The 21,994-nt window shown below is 39.0% G+C and overlaps 1 protein-coding gene across 5 annotated transcripts in view; it reads left to right on the top strand.

Annotated features, from left to right (window-relative positions):
• The first annotated feature begins 652 nt into the window (after window positions 1-652).
• Window positions 653-21,994, top strand: part of TXNDC8 (thioredoxin domain containing 8) — a 32,889-nt gene continuing 11,547 nt past the window's right edge. For 2 of the 5 annotated variants that reach the window (XM_017503372.2, XM_037729535.1), the window contains exons 1-4: window positions 653-746; window positions 4,213-4,317; window positions 10,527-10,586; window positions 13,250-13,315. In XM_017503372.2, the coding sequence (XP_017358861.1) occupies window positions 723-746; window positions 4,213-4,317; window positions 10,527-10,586; window positions 13,250-13,315 (255 nt within the window). In that variant the 5' untranslated portion in view covers window positions 653-722. Of the gene's footprint in view, window positions 747-4,212; window positions 4,318-10,526; window positions 10,587-13,249; window positions 13,316-15,558; window positions 15,691-21,994 lie in introns of those variants that run through there. The other 3 variants (XM_017503370.2, XM_017503373.2, XM_037729536.1) reach the window with 3 other exon arrangements.

Genomic DNA, 21,994 nt, shown 5'->3' with positions numbered 1-21,994 from the left:
CATCAATTTCTGAAAATGACAAATTATCAAGTGCAGGCGTGAGCACAGTGATGCTGTTTTTTGTACATCCTACTAGCTGAGAATGGTTTTTATATTTTTCAAAGGTTGCAAAAATGAGGAACATGTAACAAAGACTGTAGGTGGCCCATAAAGCTAAAATAGTATCTGGTCCTTTAGACAAAACATTTGCCAACCCTTCATCTAGTGCATAAAAGTGACATTTCTTTACTCTCTAAATAATTAGAGCAAAATAACACAGTTTAGGGATCTATGACTCATTAAATCAAATTTACAGGACTTAAAGGGCTAAGACTTTAGTATTTTTCTCAACAGCAAAATCATGTCTTCAAGTTCTTAAGTGAAAACCTCATCTATTTAATATTACTCTGCTTGCTTCTCATTTGGCGATGGGATGGAGGAATTGGAGAAGGGAGAGGGATATATGGAAATGGGTTATAAAAGATGAAAATAAGGCAAACACATTGCTGATTCTGTATCTAAGGCCCTCAGTTTTCTGATTCTTGGCTGGACACAAGTGAACTAGTCATGGCATAAAAGAGAAATAAAATCCAAAGTCTGCCAAAGTTCCAGGTTGTTTAGTGATGTCATAGAGAGGTTACCTGCATATTCCAGGCAGGATACTGTAGTAAATAGGAGACAGCTGCAGTGTGATCCAACTAAACCAACAGGGGATTTTCATCAACACTTTCCTGATGTAAATCATGGTGCAGATTATTAAAGACATGGCAAGTATTTATTTGGCTTCACTGAATATTTCAAATGTGGGCATCTTGAGAACAGATTTGAAAAACTTTAAGAATGTGTTCTCTCTACCCAGTATTCCTTCATTGTGTTGTAGCAAGGGGAGAATTTTAAATTCTTGCTCTTCATCTTGTTTCTTGAGGGACGGTACTATCTAGAAAATCAGCCAAAGGGCAAATTGGTCAAGAAGGGTTTTCTTCCTCCTGGACTCTTATTTCCTGCTCTGACTTCAGGTGAATCCAGGCCAGCTCCTAGCATATCACATCCTGTATCTGATTCCATGGATTCTACCTTAGTTGTGTCTGGAAAATTCCATGGAAGTAAGGGAGCCCACATCTTTTCTCTTACCCTGGAAAAGAGAATAGAAACTCCAGATGTGGAATGGGGTGGGAAAATTGTGACTAGTAGTATCAATAATCCCTCAGGTGGGTACTTTATAGAGCCACCTTCTACCCATTGCCCAATGTTACTGTCACAACAAATCTAAATTCATGTGGAGGACAGAGATAATCTTTGATTTATGAAGGAGAAAATTGCCTCTAAAAAAGAAGTTCAGGGGTACCTGATTTAAGAGGTGGTGTGGGCCTTAGAACCCAGACCTTCTGATGCCTGCATTCATTACAGGAAGTCAAGAGCCAGAGGAGGGGAGAGGGTTTAGGGCCTGAGCCTCATGTCCGCCAGTACCCTCAGATTTAGACTTGTGACATTTTCCCCAAATGTGGTTATGCAGATCACAAAAATGACACTGACCAGATTAAAAGAGAGCACTGCTCTGTAACTTTGATATAAGAAAATATGTTGAAACATCACACATTTGCTAATGCTTTTGACACTTATTTTTTAATGTTCTGGGAATGTCACAGAATATTCCAGAGCCTTATTCCCTCAAAGGACATTTCCTCTCCTCTCTAGGGACTTTTCCCCAAGTCCCTGCTCTCCATCCTGTCTTTATTCAGATGCCACCTTCTCTTTGAGGTTGAGTCAACTTGGCCATCTGGACTACGGTTGTAATCCAACCCCCATTCTTTCTTCCTACTTCATTTTCTTTTCTTTATTACCAATTATCACTAATATACTATAAATATTACCTATTGACCTTATAGTGAACTTCCCATTCTAAAATGTAAACTCCATGGAGACAGAATGGATAGTTTTTGTTTTGTTTTGTTTTGTTCCTTGTCCACAGTGGTATCCTAGCAGTTTGTGCAGCGCCTGGCATAGGATAAACCTCAATAGGTATATGTTAAATAAATACCTATTCTTGAGAGTATTCCCTTCAGATAATTTAGCCAAGTCAAGTTCATGGATCCAACTAGGCCAGCTCACACCCAAACAACAACTACTGGAAACTGAAGAATGTTGTGGCTTATGAGGATAGTGTCTGCTTTATAACTTCAGAAGCAAGTGAGAAATAAAGGCTTGGCATGGCTCTTTGGAAAGTTAGTTACTCCATCCTAGGGGAACATTGATAAAGAGAGTGCATCTTCTTTGAGTCATCACTTTCACCTGATTGAAACTAAATAAAGTAGCAACATAATTGTCAAGACTATTATAGAGCAGGTATGTTGTATTAGTCTATTTGCATACTGTTATGAAGAAATGCCCAAGACTTGGTAATTTATAAAGAAAAAGAGGTCTAATGAACTCACAGTTCCACATGGCTGGGAGACCTCACAATCATGGCAGAGGGTGAAGGAGGAGCAAAGGTATGTCTTACATGGTGGCAGGCAAGAGAGTATGTTCAGGGGAACTGCCCTTTATAAAACCATCAGATCTTGTGAGACTTATTCACTCTCATGAAAACAGCATGGGAAAAACCCACCCCTATAATTCAATTACCTCCCACCAGGTCTTTCCCACAACATGTGGGGATTATTGGAGCTACAGTTCAATATGAGATTTGGGTGGGGACACAGCCAAACCATATCACATGTCATTTATATGGAATTAAACCCATCCATAGTGAGGATAGGCCTTGCCTGACTTAATCCAATTAACAATCCCATCACCCTCCTCTTAATGTTTGGTCCAGGAATAAGCACACATGCAATTAGAGCCAGTGAAAGGGAAATTAAGTCCTAATTCTATAATAACTCAGGAGAGGATTTTGTGTTATGGTTAAGGAAATGGGAACTGGAGTCAGGCTGCCTGGGATACCAATCCCAACTATACCACTCACCAGTTAATTGATCATGCTAAAGAGTGAACTTCAGTTTTCTCATTTGTGAAAGGGAGATAATATGTGTAATAGTATACACACTGTAGTGTGGTTGTAAAGATTATGGGAGAGAATATAGGGCACAGAGTAAATTAGCTACAATTGTTGCAATTCCAGTAAGAAAAGGAAAAATCTTGAAGACAGTATATTAGCAAATCATTCCTTCATCAAGAAAGCACTCAGGCTGAACGAGGTGGCTCACACCTGTAATCCCAGCTCTTGGGAGACTGAGGTGGGAGGATGACTTGAGCCCAGGAGGCAGAGGCTGCAGTGAGCTGAGATTGCACCACTACACCCCAGCCTGGATGAAGAGCCAGACCCTGTCTACAAAAGATAAAATTAAATTTAAACAAAAATAAAGAAAACACTCTTGAGCACTTACCATGTGAGTTAGGGATCATGTGAGGTACAGGAATGAATCAAGATTAAGTTCTGTACGGACTTCAGGAGATCAATCATGCATGAAATAATAGTGTAGGACCAGTCACTTTTCATAAAGCAAGCAAATTTAGATGCAGTCATCTGAGTTCCCAGGAAGGGAAAACTTTATTTACTTAGATGATACAAAGAGTTGTTGGGAAATTCACTTGACATTCAGCAATAGGAATGTCAAATCCTTAAATGCATGGTTTTAACCGTAGCTGTAATAATGATCACTTCCCCCAAAAAACAAGAAATGACTCAAGAGACGAGATAAGTTCTTCTTTTAAATTTCACTAGTCATGCATGTTTAGGCCCTTGTTTAATAAAAATCCAGTACTATAGGTATCTGCCCTGAACAGCAGCTCACCCCTATCCTCCAGCCCCCATCCCTCCCCGGCCAACCTGTTTCTCCTCAGAGGTAACCACCATTATCAACTTCCATTACCAACCTTTTTGGTGCATAGACATCCATCATTTATATGTACTTACAAAGAAATATATTTGACATGAAGGACGTTTAGAAAAGGTGAGGTCAGCTAGAGAACAATGGCATGGGATATCTGGTTAAGGGTTTTAAGAACTAATATGGCTAGAGATGGTGGCTCACACCTGTAATCCCAGCACTTTGGGAAGCTGAGGCAGGAGGATCACTTGAGCCCAGGAGTTTGAGACCAGCCTGGGCAACATAGTGAAACCCTAGTTCTAAAAAAACAAAAACAAAAACAAAACTAAGCTGTCATCTTATTCTCTACAAAATGTCACGAGATTCCGTGATTATGCACATTTCTTCATTTATTTTCTGGTTTCAGAATGAATTTAAAACATTTTTGACAGCTGCTGGACATAAACTCGCAGTGGTTGAATTTTCTTCAACATGGTGTGGTCCCTGCAAAAGAATGTGCCCTATTTTTCATGTAAGTACAACCAGTATCTATCTCATAGTTTTAGAAGAAACTTAAAGTTCCAGGATATTTTCCCCACTAATTCTTAAAAGTTTGGCACTTATGAGCCATTATGGAGCTGTAGTTTTTTGAAGCACTCTGATTAACTTGAAGATAATATGCTCAGATCTAAGTAGATAATGAGTGTACGTACCAGAAGATTAATACTACTTGTCCATGGGTAATTCTGAAAGGAACATTCCCAAGATGTGCAAAAGGGTGCAATTGTACAAATTAATGGATTCTTCCTATTATATCAATGACATTTTACCAGTTTCAAGAGTTCAGAACTTTCAAACATTGGATTAGAATACAGATAAATATGATATTTGTTTTAAAATATAATAGAAAAGAATAAATTTCTCCCAATTCATCAATCTTATTCACAGAACAAACCATATATCTTTATGTTATTTTTCCTACAGCTTTATTGAGGTATAATTGTTATACAAAACCTGTTCATTTAATGTATACAATTGATGTTAGGACCTATGCATACACCCATGATATCATTACCATAATCAATATCCATCATCTCCAAATGAAACCTTGTGTACATTTGCTTGCACATGTGTGTGTGTGATAAGAACACTTAACATGAAATCTACACTAAATTTTTAAGTGTGCAACACTCTAATGTTAACTGTAAGCACTGTGTTATATATCACAGTGGTCCTCAACCTTTCTGCCACCAGGGACCAGTTTCGTGGAAGACAATTTTTCCACGGACTAGGGGTGAGGGTGGGGGTGCGGGGATGGTTTCAGGATGTAGCTCTTCCACCTTAGATCATCAGGTGTTAGATTCTCATAAGGAATGCAACCTAGATCCCTCACACGTGCAGTTCACAATATGGTTCTGCTCCTATGAGGATCTAATACCACGCTTATCTGGCAGGAGGCAGAGCTTAGGCAGTAATGATTGCTCACTGTCCCTCACCTCCTGCTGTGCAACCCGGTTCCTAACAAGCAATTGAGGATTCCCTGGTATATCACATCTCTAGAAATTATTATCCTGTACAACTGTATATTTATACCCACTAAACAACTCATTTACTCCTTCCCTATTCCGTGACAACCACCATTATATTTTCTGCCTCTGTAAGTTGACTATATTTTATATACTTTATAAAAATGGAATCATGCAGTATTTATTCTATGGTGACTCACTCATTTCACTTAGCAAGGTGTCCTCCAGGTCCATACATGTTGCAATTAGGCAAATAATTTGCCTTGCACATTCCTTTCTTATCCTTGATTTACTTTGTAAAATATCTTGTAAAATATTCTACTGAGTTCTAATCACATATTTATATTCAGATCTTTTTTCCACATACACATTGATTCATGTTTTTATGTCTCCAAATGAACCTTTTAATATCTATACAATATTTTATCTGGTTAATGTCTGTAATAGCCTACCTAACAGTTTTTTACCATTTTTTAAATTTATTTTTGGTTTAACATACTTCAGAAAGAATCTCAGGGCACTTTCCTTCATTTCTACTTGTTGTATAAAACTTTACATGTTTTTTTTTTTTTTTTGGGACAGAGTTTCGCTCTTGTTACCCAGGCTGGAGTGCAATGGCACATCTCGGCTCACCGCAACCTCCGCCTCCTGGGTTCAGGCAATTCTCCTGCCTCAGCCTCCTGAGTAGCTGGGACTACAGGCACGCGCCACCATGCCCAGCTAATTTTTTGTAGTTTTAGTAGAGACGGGGTTTCACCGTGTTGACCAGGATGGTCTCAATCTCTTGACCTTGTGATCCACCCGCCTCGGCCTCCCAAAGTGCTGGGATTACAGGCTTGAGCCACCGCGCCCGGCCACAACTTTACATGTTTTTATGGTCAATTTTGTGAAGTTTATTCCTTCAAATGTAAAGAATACTCTACACAACTAAAAATACTCTGGTTTATTTTCAGCAAGGTTCTAACATTTCAACTTTTTAAAATCCACCTGAGCCTCAGTCACAGGCTGTTAATTTTAACAACAATCACAATCTGATATTTAATTAAAAATGAACTTATATTCCAACAGAGAAACTGGCTACATAACATTACAACATTCCTTCTCTGCCTAAAATTCTTAGAATATCCAGAGGGAAGGCCAGACCTGGTGGCTGGTGCCTGTAATCCCAGCACTTTGGAAGGACGAAGGTGGAAGATTGCTTGGGGCCAGGATTCCAGACCACCCTGGCCAACATAGTGAAACCCTCTCTGTATTTAAAATAAAAAATAAAGAATATCCTGAGGGAACATTTTAGTATTTGAGAGGTCCTACCATGCTGACACTCAAGACTTAAGAACAGAGGATCTCCTTGACTTTGCCAGAGAATAGCTAGTGTTCAGTTTCAGGAATATAAATGTGCTATATACTCACAGGCCACAAAGTCAGAGCTGATCCAATTCCAATAACCAATAAGAGGCATTGCCACAAAATATAATGAAATCTACGTCTGGGTAACCTCTCCCTCTCTCATATCTTCAGGCCCTAAGGGCTGTTAACAGCTTGACTTTTGCTATATCCAGGCTCTGCAGCCCCTCCTATGTCCATTCTTACCTTAATAGATATAGTTAGTCCCTTTGTAAAAACAAAACAAAACAAAATTCAAGTTATCCTAATTTGATTATGCCATCTGTTTCTTGTAGGAATCCAGGCTAATGCTAATATAGTTTTTAAATTTTGGTTCATCCACTCTGTGAAATATTTCAGATGTTTAAAAGGATTAAGTAGAGGCCGGGCACGGTGGCTCACACCTGTATTCCCAGCACTTTGGGAGGCCAAGGTGGGGGGATCATGAGGTCAGGAGATTGAGACCATCCTGGCTAACATAGTGAAACCCTGTTTCTACTAAAAATACAAAAAAATAGCTGGGTGTAGTGGCATGCACCTGTAGTCTCAGCTACTCAGGAGGCTGAGGCATTGAGAATCGCTTGAACCTGGGAGGCAACGGTTGCAATTAGCTGAGATCGCACCACTGCATTCCAACCTGGGTGACACAGCAAGACTCGGTCTCAAAAAAGAAATAAAAAAGGATTAAGTAGATCCATGTAAATATGGAATTATCTCCAGGACAACATATTTTTTTAATTTTTTTTAGGGAAAGCATATTATTAAGTAAAAAGAGCACAGTATAAAACATGTATAGAGTATGGCCCCAATTATGTGAAACAAACACATATATGTACATATTAGTACATATGTGAGTACATAAACATGTGTACATACACATACACATATATAATTTGTATATGCAAACAAATGGGGAGCAGAAAGATGCATATCAAACAAGTTTTTTTCTGTGAAAAAGAGAATTGTGAAAAGGTTGTGAATGGGAGAATTTCATATTTTGATTTTTCTTGTAAAGTTTGAACTTTCGTAAGAGAAGGTATTCCTGTATCATGTGCATACTTTTTTTAAAACTCATAGTATATGAGGGGGTTGGAGAAAGGCTTTACTTCCTCTAAATCAGGGGTCCCAAACACCTGGGCCATGGACCAGTACCAGTCCATGAGTCCATGGCCTGTTCAGAACTGGCCACACAGCAGGAGGTGAGGGGCCAGTGAGTAAGCGTTACCTCCTGAGCTCCGCCTCCTGTCAGATTAGCAGCAGCATTAGATTCTCATAGGAGTGCAAACCCTATCGTGAACTGCACCCATGAGGGATCTAGGTTGCACACTCCTTATACGCATCAAATACCTGATGATCTGAGGTGAAACAGTTTCATCCTGAAACCATCCCCCTGCCCCCAGTGTATGGAAAAATTGTCTTACGAAACTGGTCCTTGGTGCCAGAAAGGTTAGATGACTATATCAGTCAGAGATCAAAGCAAGAAACAAAAACCATATTAGAGCCAAATTAGAAAAGGATTTTAATACAAGGAATTAAACGCTCATAAAATCATCAGAAGCCCAGGTGAATGGGCTCGGGACAGAAACTCCATGAACCACTCTTTAGAACACAACAGACCCACTTGTGGAGATTCTAACTTTGCCATAACCAGAAGTCACGGGAAACAGGAGGCCACAATTGGGAGTTTAAAAACCACCAACAGAGCAGCATTCAGAGAGTCAGAACCAGGATTAGGCAGCTGCTATAGCCACAATGGCCTCTGGACATCTAAGAAGTTGATTTCTAGACCCTGACTCTGGCTGCCACCACTGCTTGCCTCTAGCACAACTAGTGCCCACAACCTTGCTTTCCACCAAAAAATAAAAAGAAAGTAGCTTCTGTCTCATTCTGCCTTTCAAGTCTCACTGGCATGCATCTGGCTAGTAAAGCGAAATTTGCATCCAGAACTCTAGCTGCAAGGGAGGCAAACAATTCTTCACCACTTTTGCTTTCCAGGCTCTCCAGGATGATGAAATGTAAGTTAGTAAGCAAAACCATTATTCAAGAGAGGGAAAGAATTCGAGACATTTTCAGACACACAAAAACCAAAAGTTTACTACCCACAGAATCCCTCTGAAGAAACTGCTAGTGGATGTATTGCAACAAGAAAAAAAAAATCAATAAATCATAAGAAAATGTGGGTTTTAAGAAGCGATTTTAATAATGCAAGAGCAGGGGTCAACAAACTTTTCCTGTAAAGGACAAGGCAGAAAATATTTTCAGCTTTGTAGACCACGAGATCTCTGTCACAACTACTCAACTTTGCTGCTATAGTGCAAAATCCAATGACAACACAAAAACAGATGGGCAGCTAGTTCCAATAAAACTTTATTTAAAAAAACAGGTGGAAGGCTGGATTTGGTCCACAGGGCATGGTTTGCTGAGCCTGGGCTAAGACGATCACAAGGCATAGACTCCTGAAAAGAACATTTCTGGAAAAGGAGAGGTTATAATTTTGTTGAGAAATTGTATGGTGTGATCAGGGGAAGGCAGTATGTCACGTGTGAGGCTAATACGTAGTGTGCATTAGAAGCGGCAAAAAATGAGCCTCAAAAAGGAAGCTAAGGCCAGATCGAGTAGGATCTTGTGTTATAATTTAACAAATTGCTGTGGAGAGTCAAATAGGACAATTTTAAAAAGGATTTTGCCACAATCAAATGTGGTGCTTAGAAAATACTTTTGGATAGCAGATGGTACGTTCATCTTAGATAAACAAAAGAAAAGAAAATATTTTTGGAGGTTGCACAAGAATAGGTTGGAAAGACTGAAAGCAAGAAACCCAGGGTGAATAACAGCAATGACAGGTTTTTCCAAAACTAGAGCAGTGACTTCTAGAGAAAAAGAAAAGATCAAATTCAGGAAACATTTTCGAGTTAGATCAACAGAAATAAGCTACCAGAAATTTATGAGATATGATTTTAGGCAAACAAATCAAGATGACATCAAGTGTCCATAAGGTATGAACACAGCTGTGTGAAAAGACACCCAGGAGCTGACATTTACAGCCCACTGTTGTTGTTGCTGCTGCTGCTGCTGTGGCTGCTGCCACATCCACTTACCCTAGACCCACTACCACCACCATGGTCATCACCACTACCAAAGATGATTCCAGAACAAAACAGAAGTAGAAGAGAATTACTTCTTCCCTCCTTCCAACTTCCATTTCCTGCAAATACTTCCCATTGGAAGAACCTAATTGAAAGTCAGCTAGCAATGGAACTTGGAAAACCTACTTTCCACACATATTAGAGCACAGAAAGATGGCAGCAGGAATGCAAAGAAATTAGACTAATGACCAGCATTAAAATGTTGACATCACTTCAAGCAGAACAGCCTTCTACCACCAGCAGCACCAGCACCTCCCAAAATGCTAGGCAAGAGAAGCTAGTGTATGGTTCAGAGAACTGTATCTCAAAGATCACTGAAGACAGATTCCCCCAACTGCTCTCCCAGGAGAAAGCTACTCTGTTATCCGTTCCTCCACCCCACAAGGTAAGTCTGGACCCACCACCCACATTCCATTATTTCTTTGCCAACCTTGAAACTCTAATCTTCAGTTTGGTTCTTTATGACGCTGCTTCTGTCACTGGTCCTTGCATCATCTAACCTTGGCATCATCTAGCATTTGACTTGATACTTCAAGCTCTAGGCTGTAGTGAAATAGCAGAATGATGCTTAGTCCTCTTTAACAAACTTTTTGTTCATTTTTTTGTTTCTACTGAAAAGATGCTTCTAGTGTATATTTTAATATTAACACCAAACTAATGGGAAATATTTGTTTTTTATTTTGAAGGCAATGTCTGTGAAATACCAGAATGTATTTTTTGCTAATGTGGATGTGAACAATTCTCCGGTAAGAATCTTAAATCTTCCTTGCACATACTCAAAATCCAAATGCACTGTAATTAAATAGCACTGTCTCAGTAATTAATAACATATGATCAATTTAAAATCAAGTAGAATTTCTCTTTTTTAATACAAACTATAGTAAACTGCCTCATTATGCTCTTGTGTGTTTTGTATTACTTTTTTTAAAAAAGGTTAGCAAAAAAAGGTTAGCTCTCCCGATACCCCTCTCCCCTCTTATGCTGCAGCAGGCCTCACTAATCAATCCCAGCATTCTTCACCACTTGCTCTGGGCCCTGCCCCAGAATCCTCCTCAGCAGAGTTGCTCTAGGGAGACCATAGCAATCTGTTAAAGTTGGGCTCTAGGAAAAAGACAGTTTTTACCCCTGTGACAGATTGTTAATCAATTCTAGAACCTAACTCAGTGCATTACAGACATCTTAGTATATTTTGCTTTCCTCTTGCTATATCTTATGCTTTTTGTGGGTTTGAAGCATCACAAGAAATTCCCAGAAATCCCTTCTTCCTGTCTCTGAAGCCATCCTTCCTCATCCCATCCCCTCAAAAAATAACCCCATCCTCAAACAAAATGTGTCTTGTTAATACACACAATGTCTCTAAAAAATTATTATTTTTAATATTTATTAATTTGTAATGATGAAAGATAAAAACAGGTGGACTGTCCACATGTTAGAATGCATTTGAGCTTGAGAATGAAAAAAATGACCTCTACCATTCTGACCTTAAATGATTTTGTGACCTATTATAGTTCAATCTCCGTAAATTTCAGTTTCTTAACAGGATAATAACACTTAACAGAAGATAGAATGAGATAAAATACATTAAATATATGACATGGTGCCTAGAGCATAATAGAAATTCCCTTTCTCCATTTCCTTCAAGCTTCATTAAAGTGTGAGTGTTTAGTTGCCCTTTAGGATGAATCATAACCTACAAATTCAGAATACACAGCTAGGATGACTATCTCTTTATCTTTTCTATATTCACAGAGTTGCACAATCATCACTACAATCAATTTTAGAACACTTTCATCACTCCAAGAAGAAACAGAATACGCTTTAGTAGTTACACCCAATTCCTGTCATCCTCCACCCACAACCCTAGGCAAGCACAAATCCACAGTCTATCTATAGATTTGCTTATTGTGAACATTTTCTATAAAGGGAATCACAGAATATGTGGTCTTTAGTCACTGGCTGCTTTCACTGCATACATTTTCAAGGTTCATTCATGTTATAGAATGTATCAGTACTGTGGCCAGGCACAGTGGCTCACACCTGTAGTCTCAGAAATTTTGGAGCCCCAGACGGGTGAATTGCTTGTGGCCAGGAGTTTGAGACCAGCCTGACCAACATGGCAAACCCCCATCTCTACTACAAATACAAAATTTGCCAGGCATGGTGACACACACCTCTAATCCCAGCCACTCAGGAGACAGAGGCAGGAGAATTGCTTGAACCCTGGAGATGGAGGTTGCAGTGAGCCGAGATCACACCATTACACCAGGCACCCAGGCTGGTGCCTGGGCGACAAGAGTGAAACTCCATCCCCCCAAAAATAATGGTATAAACATTAGTGTACAAATTTTTGTGTAAATAAGATTTCCATTTCCCTTGGGTATATATTCAGGATTGGAATTTTGGGGCAATATTGTAACTCTGGGTTTAACTTTTTGAGAAACTGACAAAACTGTTTTCTAAAGCAGCTGCATCATTTTGCATTCTCACCAGCAATGTATGAGAGCTCTGATTTCTCCACATCTTGCCAACCTATGCTATTGTCTGGCTTTTTTATTATAGCTCATTGTCTTTTAAGGTAGAACAAAATGCATAATTGTCTAATGGTAATTTATATATCAGTTGTTGTCCTTATGTGGTCATGAAAAACTATAATACGGTACGTGTTCAGGTGTGCATACGCGCGCGCACGCGCGCGCGTGTGTTTGTGTGTGTGTGCTTTCAGTGGCAGGGCAAGAGATTTAATGCCAGTAAAGTGATTGGTATATTAGAGAGAGATGTCCAATTCTGTCAATTCTGTGGGTGACTAATTTTCTTTTGACTCCTAGAGAAACAAAAACTAACATTTGAAAGTAGTTTGGAATAGATTAAAACAATTGGAATATTGGTATATTTTCTCATCTTTTGGCTCCAAATCTTTCACAAAGGTGGGCAGTGAAGGACCTCAAAGAAAAACAGTTGTAAGCTTTACTTAAAATGCTAGATGAGGATGCATCCCATGTCTCAAGTAGAGTTATAAAGATTTGTTTGCTCTTTTCTTTTGCAATAAGCCATTTTTATATTGAGTTCCACTGGGGCCCCTCTTTCACAGGGTCCTTTAATGCAGCTCATTTTGCTATTAATCATCTATTCTGTTGTGTCCTCCATCTCTTACCCACCTCCCTGTTCTATGGGATGAAAAAGCCAAGGAATGGTGTAACAATCATTTTCTATCAATCATTTCATGTCAATCATTGTGACATTCCTAGAGGCTTTAAGGATATGTTAGAAAAGTTCATAGCAGGAGAGTCTGTAAAGCGTCAGTTCTCCTTGTACTTTCAGACACACCTCCGGAGAAGTTACCAAAGAATGTACTCGGTGCAGAGAGAGGACATCAATACTGTAACTTCATGCCCTTTCTTTGCTTTCCCAGGAGCTGGCTGAAACTTGTCACATCAGAAGAATACCCACATTTCAGATGTTCAAGAAAAGCCAGAAGGTAAGTTTCCATGGTAACCAGCACAGTTGAATTAGATTGTAGAACCATGAAAGCCCCTCAAAAAAGCCTGTCTACTCCGGGTGGATGTAGGTGGATGAAATAACTACATTTATTTTTAATGCTTAGCAACATAATTATTAGTTTCCGAACTTTACATACATCTTTATAAAGAGTTAAAAAAAAGTATGACTTATTAATAAATCTCTCCATTCAGATCACCTGAGGTATCCAAGTCCATAAGAATTTTCACACTATTATCTCTATACTGGGGCAAAACCACCAAGAAAGAATCTCCCAGAGAAAGACATTCTGAAATTCTCACAAAATGTATACAAGTTGTTAACAACACTTGAGGAAATGCTAGGCAAAAACTATCACAAAGCAATATTGCCCAGTGGTTGAGCATGCAGGCTTGAAATTCAGATTCCCGTGGTTCACATACTGCTCCTAGCACTTCCTAGCTGTAGGGACTTGAGTAGTGTACTTAATCTGTTTATATCTTAGTTTCCCTGTCTATAAAAACATGGATCATAATAAATTTCCCCTTCATAGGGTCAGTGTGATAATTAAATGAGTTAACATGACTCAGGTGTTTAGACCCATCCTGGCATTAAGTGCTTACTGTGTTACATTAGTTATCTTAAAAATATTAATGGATTTTTTTCTTTTTCTTTCTTTCTTTTTTTTTTTTTTTTTTTTTTTTTTTTTTTTTTTTGTTTTGAGACAGAGTTTTGCAAGGTCACCCAGGCTGGAATGCAGTGGCGTGATCTTGTGATCTCGGCTCACTGCAACCTCCGCCTCCCATGTTCAAGCTATTTTCCTACTTCAGCCTCCCAAGTAGCTGGGATTACAGGCCAGTACAACCACACTCAGCTAATTTTTATATTTTTAGTAGAGATGGGTTTTCACCATGTTGGCCAGGCTAGTCTCAAACTCCTAGCTCAAATTATCCACCCACCCTGGCTTCCCAAAGTGCTGGAATTACAGGTGTATGCCACCATACCTGGTGGAAACTAATACTTTCTTATATGGCCAGAGGGCATTGGCAATCTTCCATATTATGTAAGGTGACTTTGGAAACATATGTAGGAGACATAAAATGTTTATTCCCTTTTACACAATTACCCTATTCCTGGGAACTTTTACTACAGAAATAACCTCAAGAAAAATAAACAGCTAAGTATATAATAATAATTGTAGCACTATTTCTAATTTTAAAAAATGAAAGCAATCTCAATGTCTTTAAGTAAAAAGACTAAGTGAATTTTGACATATCTACTCCATGAAATTGGATGTAAGTAAAAAAATGTCATAAATAATATATTTCCACTGTTGGTGGAAGTATAAATTAGTTCAACCTTTGTGGAAGACATCGTGGTGATTCCTCAAGGATCTAGAAATAGAAATCCCATTTGACCCAGCAATCCCATTACTGGATATATACCCAAAGAATTAGAAATCATTCTACTATAAAGACACATGCCCACATATGTTTATCAAGGCACTGTTCACAATAACAAAGACTTGGAACTAACCCAAATGCCCATCAATGATAGACTGGATAAAGAAAATGTGGCACATATACACCAGGGAATACTATGCAGCCATAAAAAGAGATGAATTCATGTCCTTTGCAGGGACATGGATGAAGTTAGAAACCATCATTCTCAGCAAACTAACACAAGAACAGAAAACTAAACACCACATGTTCTCACTCATAAGTGGGAGTTGAACAATGAGAATACTTAAGCTTTGTAAAGATTACGACTGCAGTATAAAGAATAAAAGCATTTGATATGTTAGCTGCAGAATTTTATTTTCAATTTCTATTTATAATTATTTGCTATAATATAGCTGATATTTAAATTATTTTTAAATAACACTACATATTCCCTCATTTGGATTTTTACTTGAACACTAAACTTATTTAACATATGCACTCTCAACTTGCCTCACTTAGATGTCAAATTGTCTACATAACATCTTTTATTATCTTCTCCTTCACTGCCATCTGAGAAATGAGAATGCTTCCTCCTTTCAAAATCCATTTCATCCATGCACCTTGATTGTATTCCCTCCTTGCTGCTTCAGGCCTCTATCCATCAATTACTCTCTTTAAAACTTGGAGTTTAGACACTTCTTTTTGACACCCAGCATCCATTTTCCATTCTCTATCAATAGTACTCTAATTTTCCTCCAAGGAACCATGCCCTTTCCCATTCTTATCCCATGTGCTTCCTGAGGAATCCATCTCCAGGCCTACACCGACCAGTGAACTCCATCCCCATCAGAAATGGACACTTGACTCTAGTCAAGCCAATCCAAGCCAAACAAGAGCTAATTTCAAGACTTTGCTTAATCAACTAGGTAAATAACCTTCTCTTTTCGTATCACTGGATTTGAATTTGGGAAGACATGAGTCTGAAACTACTACAGCTTGTCACCATATGAAACCTGAAAATGAATCTACCATATAGAAGAGAACTGAGTCAAGCCAAGAGATACTAATGGCATTGACTGTACCCTGATACTTCCATGCCTGAAGCCTACATTATCCCCATAGCTTCTTCAGTTATGTAAACTTACGGTTGGTTTCTCTGTCACTTGCAACCAAAAAAATTCTAATGAATACAGCTAGCGTTCTCCCAGGCTACTCTCCTCCATTTCATGGTGTAATTGTTAAAAGACTAGAATACACTTACAGTTTCCAATTCTCATTTTCCACTCATTCCCTCATCTATCTATCTATCCTCCTTGAAGTCACCAAGGATCTCCCTGCACCTAATTTAAATAGCCATTTCTCAATTCTGGTGTCCTTGGTTACAAAGAAGCACCATTAACTAATGAGTTTCTATATTCTAGAAACTTTCTTCTCTTTTTGCTTTATCTCTGATCCCTCTCTATGCTCTTCTCTGCCTTCTTTGTCTCCAGATATATTCAAATATATCCTTTCTGGATATCTACGTTTTTGGTTCAATCCACTTCCCATTTAACGCCTCTCATTTAGCAATGTCATTCCTTCTTCTAGTTCCAGCTAAATACTTTTTTACTTAGACAATTGCAATGCCCCTCTCTACCCTCAACTTAGCACCGTAGCTCTGTTCTCTCTCTTTTTTTTTTTTTAAAGACAGGGTTTCACCATGTCGGTCAGGCTCGTCTTGAACTCCTGACCTCAGGTGATCCGCCCACCTTGGCCTCCAAAGTGCTTGGATTACAAGTGTGAGCCACCACACCCGCCCCTCTCTACCCTCAACTTAGCACCATAGCTCTGTTCTCATCTCCATACTTGTGCACAGCTCCCTGGATGGTATTCCCTCTTTTAACATGTGATGCTCTCCCCTTCCATTGCCTTAGAATCAAGGCTAAACCATTGTATTTAAGGCTGGCAACCAAGTTCCTCCATAATTTTGACTCAATCTACTGCTCCAAGCCTTTTTCTGTTTAACTCAGATCTTAACTTCATGTATTTTCTCATACTAGTCCAAGTTCCTGAAGGAGCTCCTGTCTGATTTGAAAGCACAGTGTCTAGAAGAATCCCAAGTGGATAAAAAATACTCATCCTGTGTGTGATGAATTAGTGAGTGAGAAAAATGAATGAATTATTGAATGAATGAATGCTTCTGTTTTTTCCCTGCATCTCACTGCCAGCTCTGCCTCCTTTCCTGATTATGTCCTAGTACCAATCTGATTCACAGAAAGTTTCTCTCCAGTTCAATATAATTTTTTGGTTTCATTCATTCTGCTACTGATATTGTTTGGTGACTGTTGCCACTCAACAGTTTTTATTCCATTCTATGATGATACAAGACTCTGAGTTCTCAACTGATTATGTGTCTAAGTTCTTGAACCAATCCAAGCTATGCTTTTGAGGAAAGGCATGGCCCTACTTGGTCTCAGTTCTGTATGGAGATGGAAGTGCCCTTAATAAGCTGGGGAGGGAAGACTCTTATAAACAATTATATCTTAACTGGTCTCTAATGGTCAAGAGAATTGATAGATCCTGCATTCCAGGGATCACTAAAGATCTCAGATCTGAATTTTCTGCCAGAAAACGAACTGAAGTGAATTTATGGCACTGTCATTAAGATGATTTACACTCCCATATTCTAATTCCAGGGTCACCGAACAAGCCTCTAATTATAATGTGGATACTCATGTCTCAAGAAGTTTTATTGAGGATTGAATTTCTCATTGAATATTACTAACTTAGCATCCTGGTTATGAAGTTTAAAAAAAACTTGAGACCATTTGTGTCACATCATACAAATGAGTCTACTTCTAAATGTTTTGTACATTGTAATCATATCTCTTGACAGAGTCATATCTGGATCAATTTAGAAATCATTCAAAAACCACCAGAAAAACTTGTAATATTGACTCCATTTAACAAAGAATATCAATTTTCTATGCAAAAGACACAAAAAGGAAAAGGAGATCCTAAAGAGAGAGTATTACAAACCGTTTACCTCTTGTGACTCAGCCCACACAATTTGGTATCCGAGCAGCACTGTCAGGGCCAGTTTGATACCCACTACTATTGCCTCCAGAGCTGCAGTTAAGCCATGACACCTCTGAAACTCTCCCCTGGTACAACCCCACAGTGACCTGCAAGGAAAGTCTCTAGAACCAGAGGAGGCAGGTTTGGATGGCCAGCCAAAAAGACATGTTCCTATAAATTTCCTTCTTTTTTTGTGTGTGTGTGTGGAACTGACTAGGAAGGTATTCATGAGCATCCACCATTTTCCTGGTGGGTCAAGAAAAATCAAATGCACTTTTTTGAAACCATCTCCATAAATGTGTTCCATAAATGTGCTCCTCTCTTTTATCTGGGATAGCACAACTGAACATTGACTTATTGAAGCAGTTAAGTACTGTGTGTCTTTTATTATTTTAAAAAATCAAACCTAGAGTCCAGTTCCCATTAAGGCTTCTTACAAGAAGTGTCTTACATTTCTGGTAAAATATCTGGCAAAGAGCCACTTGTCCATTATGCCCTTTTAAATGTACATTGTATAAAAAGCTTTATGATAATTTCTCCTGGAACACAAGAGTTAGGAGAATACCCACCTCCCTTGAAAACATGGCTGTCTTCTCTGCATTGGATCAGAAAAGTTAGGGAATCCCTTGGGCTTCTCTTTTTGTCATTGCTGCCAAGAATCTCAGGAGTGCCTCCTCTGCTCAGACACAGTATTCTCCCTTACAAGCAGTTTCCTGGCACTCCCTATCAGCCACCCCCACACTGCAACATCCTTGAATGGTTTCATTATTTTTTCTTGCCCTTCATTCTAGCTCATTTCAATTATTTTCAAAGTATATAAAACATCAGTAAAATAAAACTTGAAAAAACTAAAAGAAATGAAGATATATACAATGACCTAAGGTCATGGTAGATTGTGGGCATTCCCTCGTTGCTAAAGTTTTCATGCAGAGATTGAATGCACAACTGGCCGGGATGCAATATAAGCAGTGGCTGAAATGATGTCATAGTCTTAGGGCAAAAGAGAGCCTAAGCAAATTCCAGGTAATAAATAAGGGGAGCTTGTTCCTTTCTTCTCTATTCCTTAGTGTTTTCATCTAGGACATCACACCATGTTTCAGGAAGATTAATTGTGGTGACTAAGATCATTGCTGTGGTTTCTTCCAGATGGGGGACCCAAAACCTTGACTGGTTTTTGTAATCAGAATATTAAACTGATTTATATTGTAAGTTGTTCATAAATTGGATTTATAGACCCTCTTAAAATCTAATAAAGGCTATGAACTCTCTCCCTCCAGACAAAAGAACATATGCACATAACTAAAATGCACAGATAATACTAGGATATCCAGTGACCCTCTGAAACCTATCAATGGATCCTCTAAGTGAATAATTTTGGTTCTAGATCCATTGTATTAATCCATTCTCATGCTGCTAATAAAGACATACCAGAGACTGGATAATTTATAAAGGAAAGAGGTTTAATTGACTCACAGTTCCACATGGCCAGGAAGGCCTCACAATCATGGTGGAAGCAAAGGAGAAGCAAAGGGATGTCTTACATGATGACAGGCAAGAGGGTATGTGCAGTGGAACCCCCTTTATAGAACCATCAGATCTCATAAGACTTACTCACAAAAACAGCACAGGAAAGACCTGTCCCCATGATTCAATTACCTCCTACCAGGTCCCTCCCATGACACATGGGAATTATGGGGGCTACAATTCAAGATGAGATTTGGGTGGGAACACAGCCAAACCATGTCACTCATGATTGGTATATGTCTATGGAGTAAGGAAAGAGAAACCAAGAATTAGCAGGTTTGGGGCAACTGCTTAAATATAAGCCAACTATCAAAAGTTGGTTCCATCTTTCATTCTTTCATTATAGAATAAAATAGTTTCCCAAAGCACTTAGGTTCACTCATAAGAGAGATGGATATAAGTACACAGAGGCTACTAAGAAAATTAGTCACAAATGAATAATTCAGAAGAACCCATCTGCTAGACTGAGCTATCATATTAAGTGAGAGGAAGCTTGTGCCCTTATGTTTATGAACTGAAGGGCTCTTGCTAAGATTATGAAAGTCATTTCAACAGCACACTCCTTAAAGTGGGTACAGAATTAAAAGAATTTCAAGTGGGTGGTACCATGGTATGCTAGAAGGAGAACAAGATTGGAAGCAAGAGTCATACACTCCATGTCTTCAAGGGCCAGGTAGGGACAATAAGGTGAAACAATACTTTTGAGGAAGATGTTGGTGCCTGGAGAATCATATCCCCAAATTGTCCCTGTTCAACTTCATAAAACACAGTATTCGATCCATCTCCCAAAAGAGTGTCTTCAGCAATTTTTTGCCATTTGTAGAGTCAGACAACTGCATGTTGAGTCCCATGTCTGCCTTATTAATGGGTGACCTTGGCAATGTACACAACCACCCTGAGGCTTAGTTTCCTTCTCTGTGAAATGGGAACATCACCTATCTTTAAATGATTGACAGGCAAATTTGTAATATTCTGTCTAAAGTGCCTAGCACTGGTTTTGCTAAATACTAGAAGATGTAGCTATCATTAGAGTCCCAGGATCCAGCTGTGCACACCCATCTCTCTGAAAATATATAAATAAATAGAAATGTAGAAATAAAGTGTATGCGAGATCTCTAAGGCTCTTTGAATAACTACAACATCCATTTAAGCTAAGTCATCTTAGCATTCAGGAGTAGCCTACCCAATGATATTTAACCTGTTAAGGATTGTGTTACATACAGAAGTGTTCTGCATGAGAAAAAAGAAAAAGAAACCTCTCACGTGGTCTTCAGGACTCTGAAGGGTGCAGATCCCTAAAAGGGATTCCTATCAGCTCCATAAACAACGGATGCACTGGCAGAGATTGACTAGAGGGGGGCAAGAACTAAGTGAGATGGAACAAAAGTGGGCAAGGTGTGGTAACTATTTAGAAACATCTAGCAACCTTTAGCACCATTACTAAAGACATTGCTCTCTGTGCTGACAACTGGAAGGCTCATGTGTGTCTCTTCTTCAAGGTAGGGATTAGGGTGCAGCAAGCAAGCCAGGATGTGGCAGGTGTAGGATCAAATTTTACCTTTATTTAAATTTTTGATAATTTTGTTCATCATGTATTTTTTTGCATTGGGTTTTAATACTTTAATATAATACTTATTAAAATAATATTTATCTTCATTACTGAGGTTTTGGGAGCTATGCTTTAAATTTTTTACCCCAGTCCCTGCCCTGCTCTTTGCCTCTGAATTTTAAGTTGCTGAAATATAGGAATGATTTGTTTGGTGATTCACCAGGAGGACTTACAAGATTCAGTCACAAGTTATGTTCATAGCTAAGATTTAGTACAGCAAAGAATACAGAGTAAAAGCAGCAGAAAAAAAAAGATATGCATTGATGGTGTCCAGAAAGGTTCAGCAGAGACTTCTGATATTTTTCCTTGTCAGACACATAGGAGTGCTCTTTCTCTAGCAATGAACTTCAGGTACCTGTGTGGTATGGCCCTACTTAGGGACACCACTTTAAGCGCAGGCACTGAGGTCTTTGTGGAAGTAGGGGGGTAGTTGTCACACACACGTCTTGTGCAAACATTGCTACACAACAGGCCATGGCAGTAGAAACTCAGAACTCCAACAACAAAACCAGGGGTATGTCATCAATATCGATGTTTACGCAAAGCAACTTGACACGCCAGCATGGCATGGTCCATCACTCCAGCAATATATAACAAAGTTGTCAATCACTAACACAGAGAACACTTGAAGGGACACATTTCTGGGGGGTGGTGAAGGGTCAAACGTAGTTCTCTTGTAGACACACAAGAACAACCAGAGCTGCTACTGTCACTCTTTTCTCCCAAGGAGTCATGTGGCTAATCACAATATCACCTTTATTATAAGTAGTCATGATGCTAAACCGTGCTCATTGATGAATGTGGCTAGGAACTATGTCAGCAGACTTCCTACCATTCCCTTAAAGCCTAGATCTTGAGATGGCCCATCTGTGGGAGAATCTGGGGCTGCAGAGAAGAAACTTACCTGCACAGGTAAAAGAGGCATTATTGCTTTGCACAACTATCAAACACCAAAAGTGATCTGCCTTCCAGATCATCGGGGCAGGTTTGGGCCCATTTCCCATGTATTTTTCAGAAAGACAGTGGGAAGACAGCATACCTGTCCCTT

This window comes from Cebus imitator, unplaced genomic scaffold (genome assembly GCF_001604975.1).
Source record: "Cebus imitator isolate Cc_AM_T3 unplaced genomic scaffold, Cebus_imitator-1.0 Scaffold310, whole genome shotgun sequence".
NCBI lineage: Eukaryota > Metazoa > Chordata > Mammalia > Primates > Cebidae > Cebus > Cebus imitator.
Note: the sequence above shows the minus strand (reverse complement) of the source record. Positions and strands in the feature narration are given on the sequence as shown.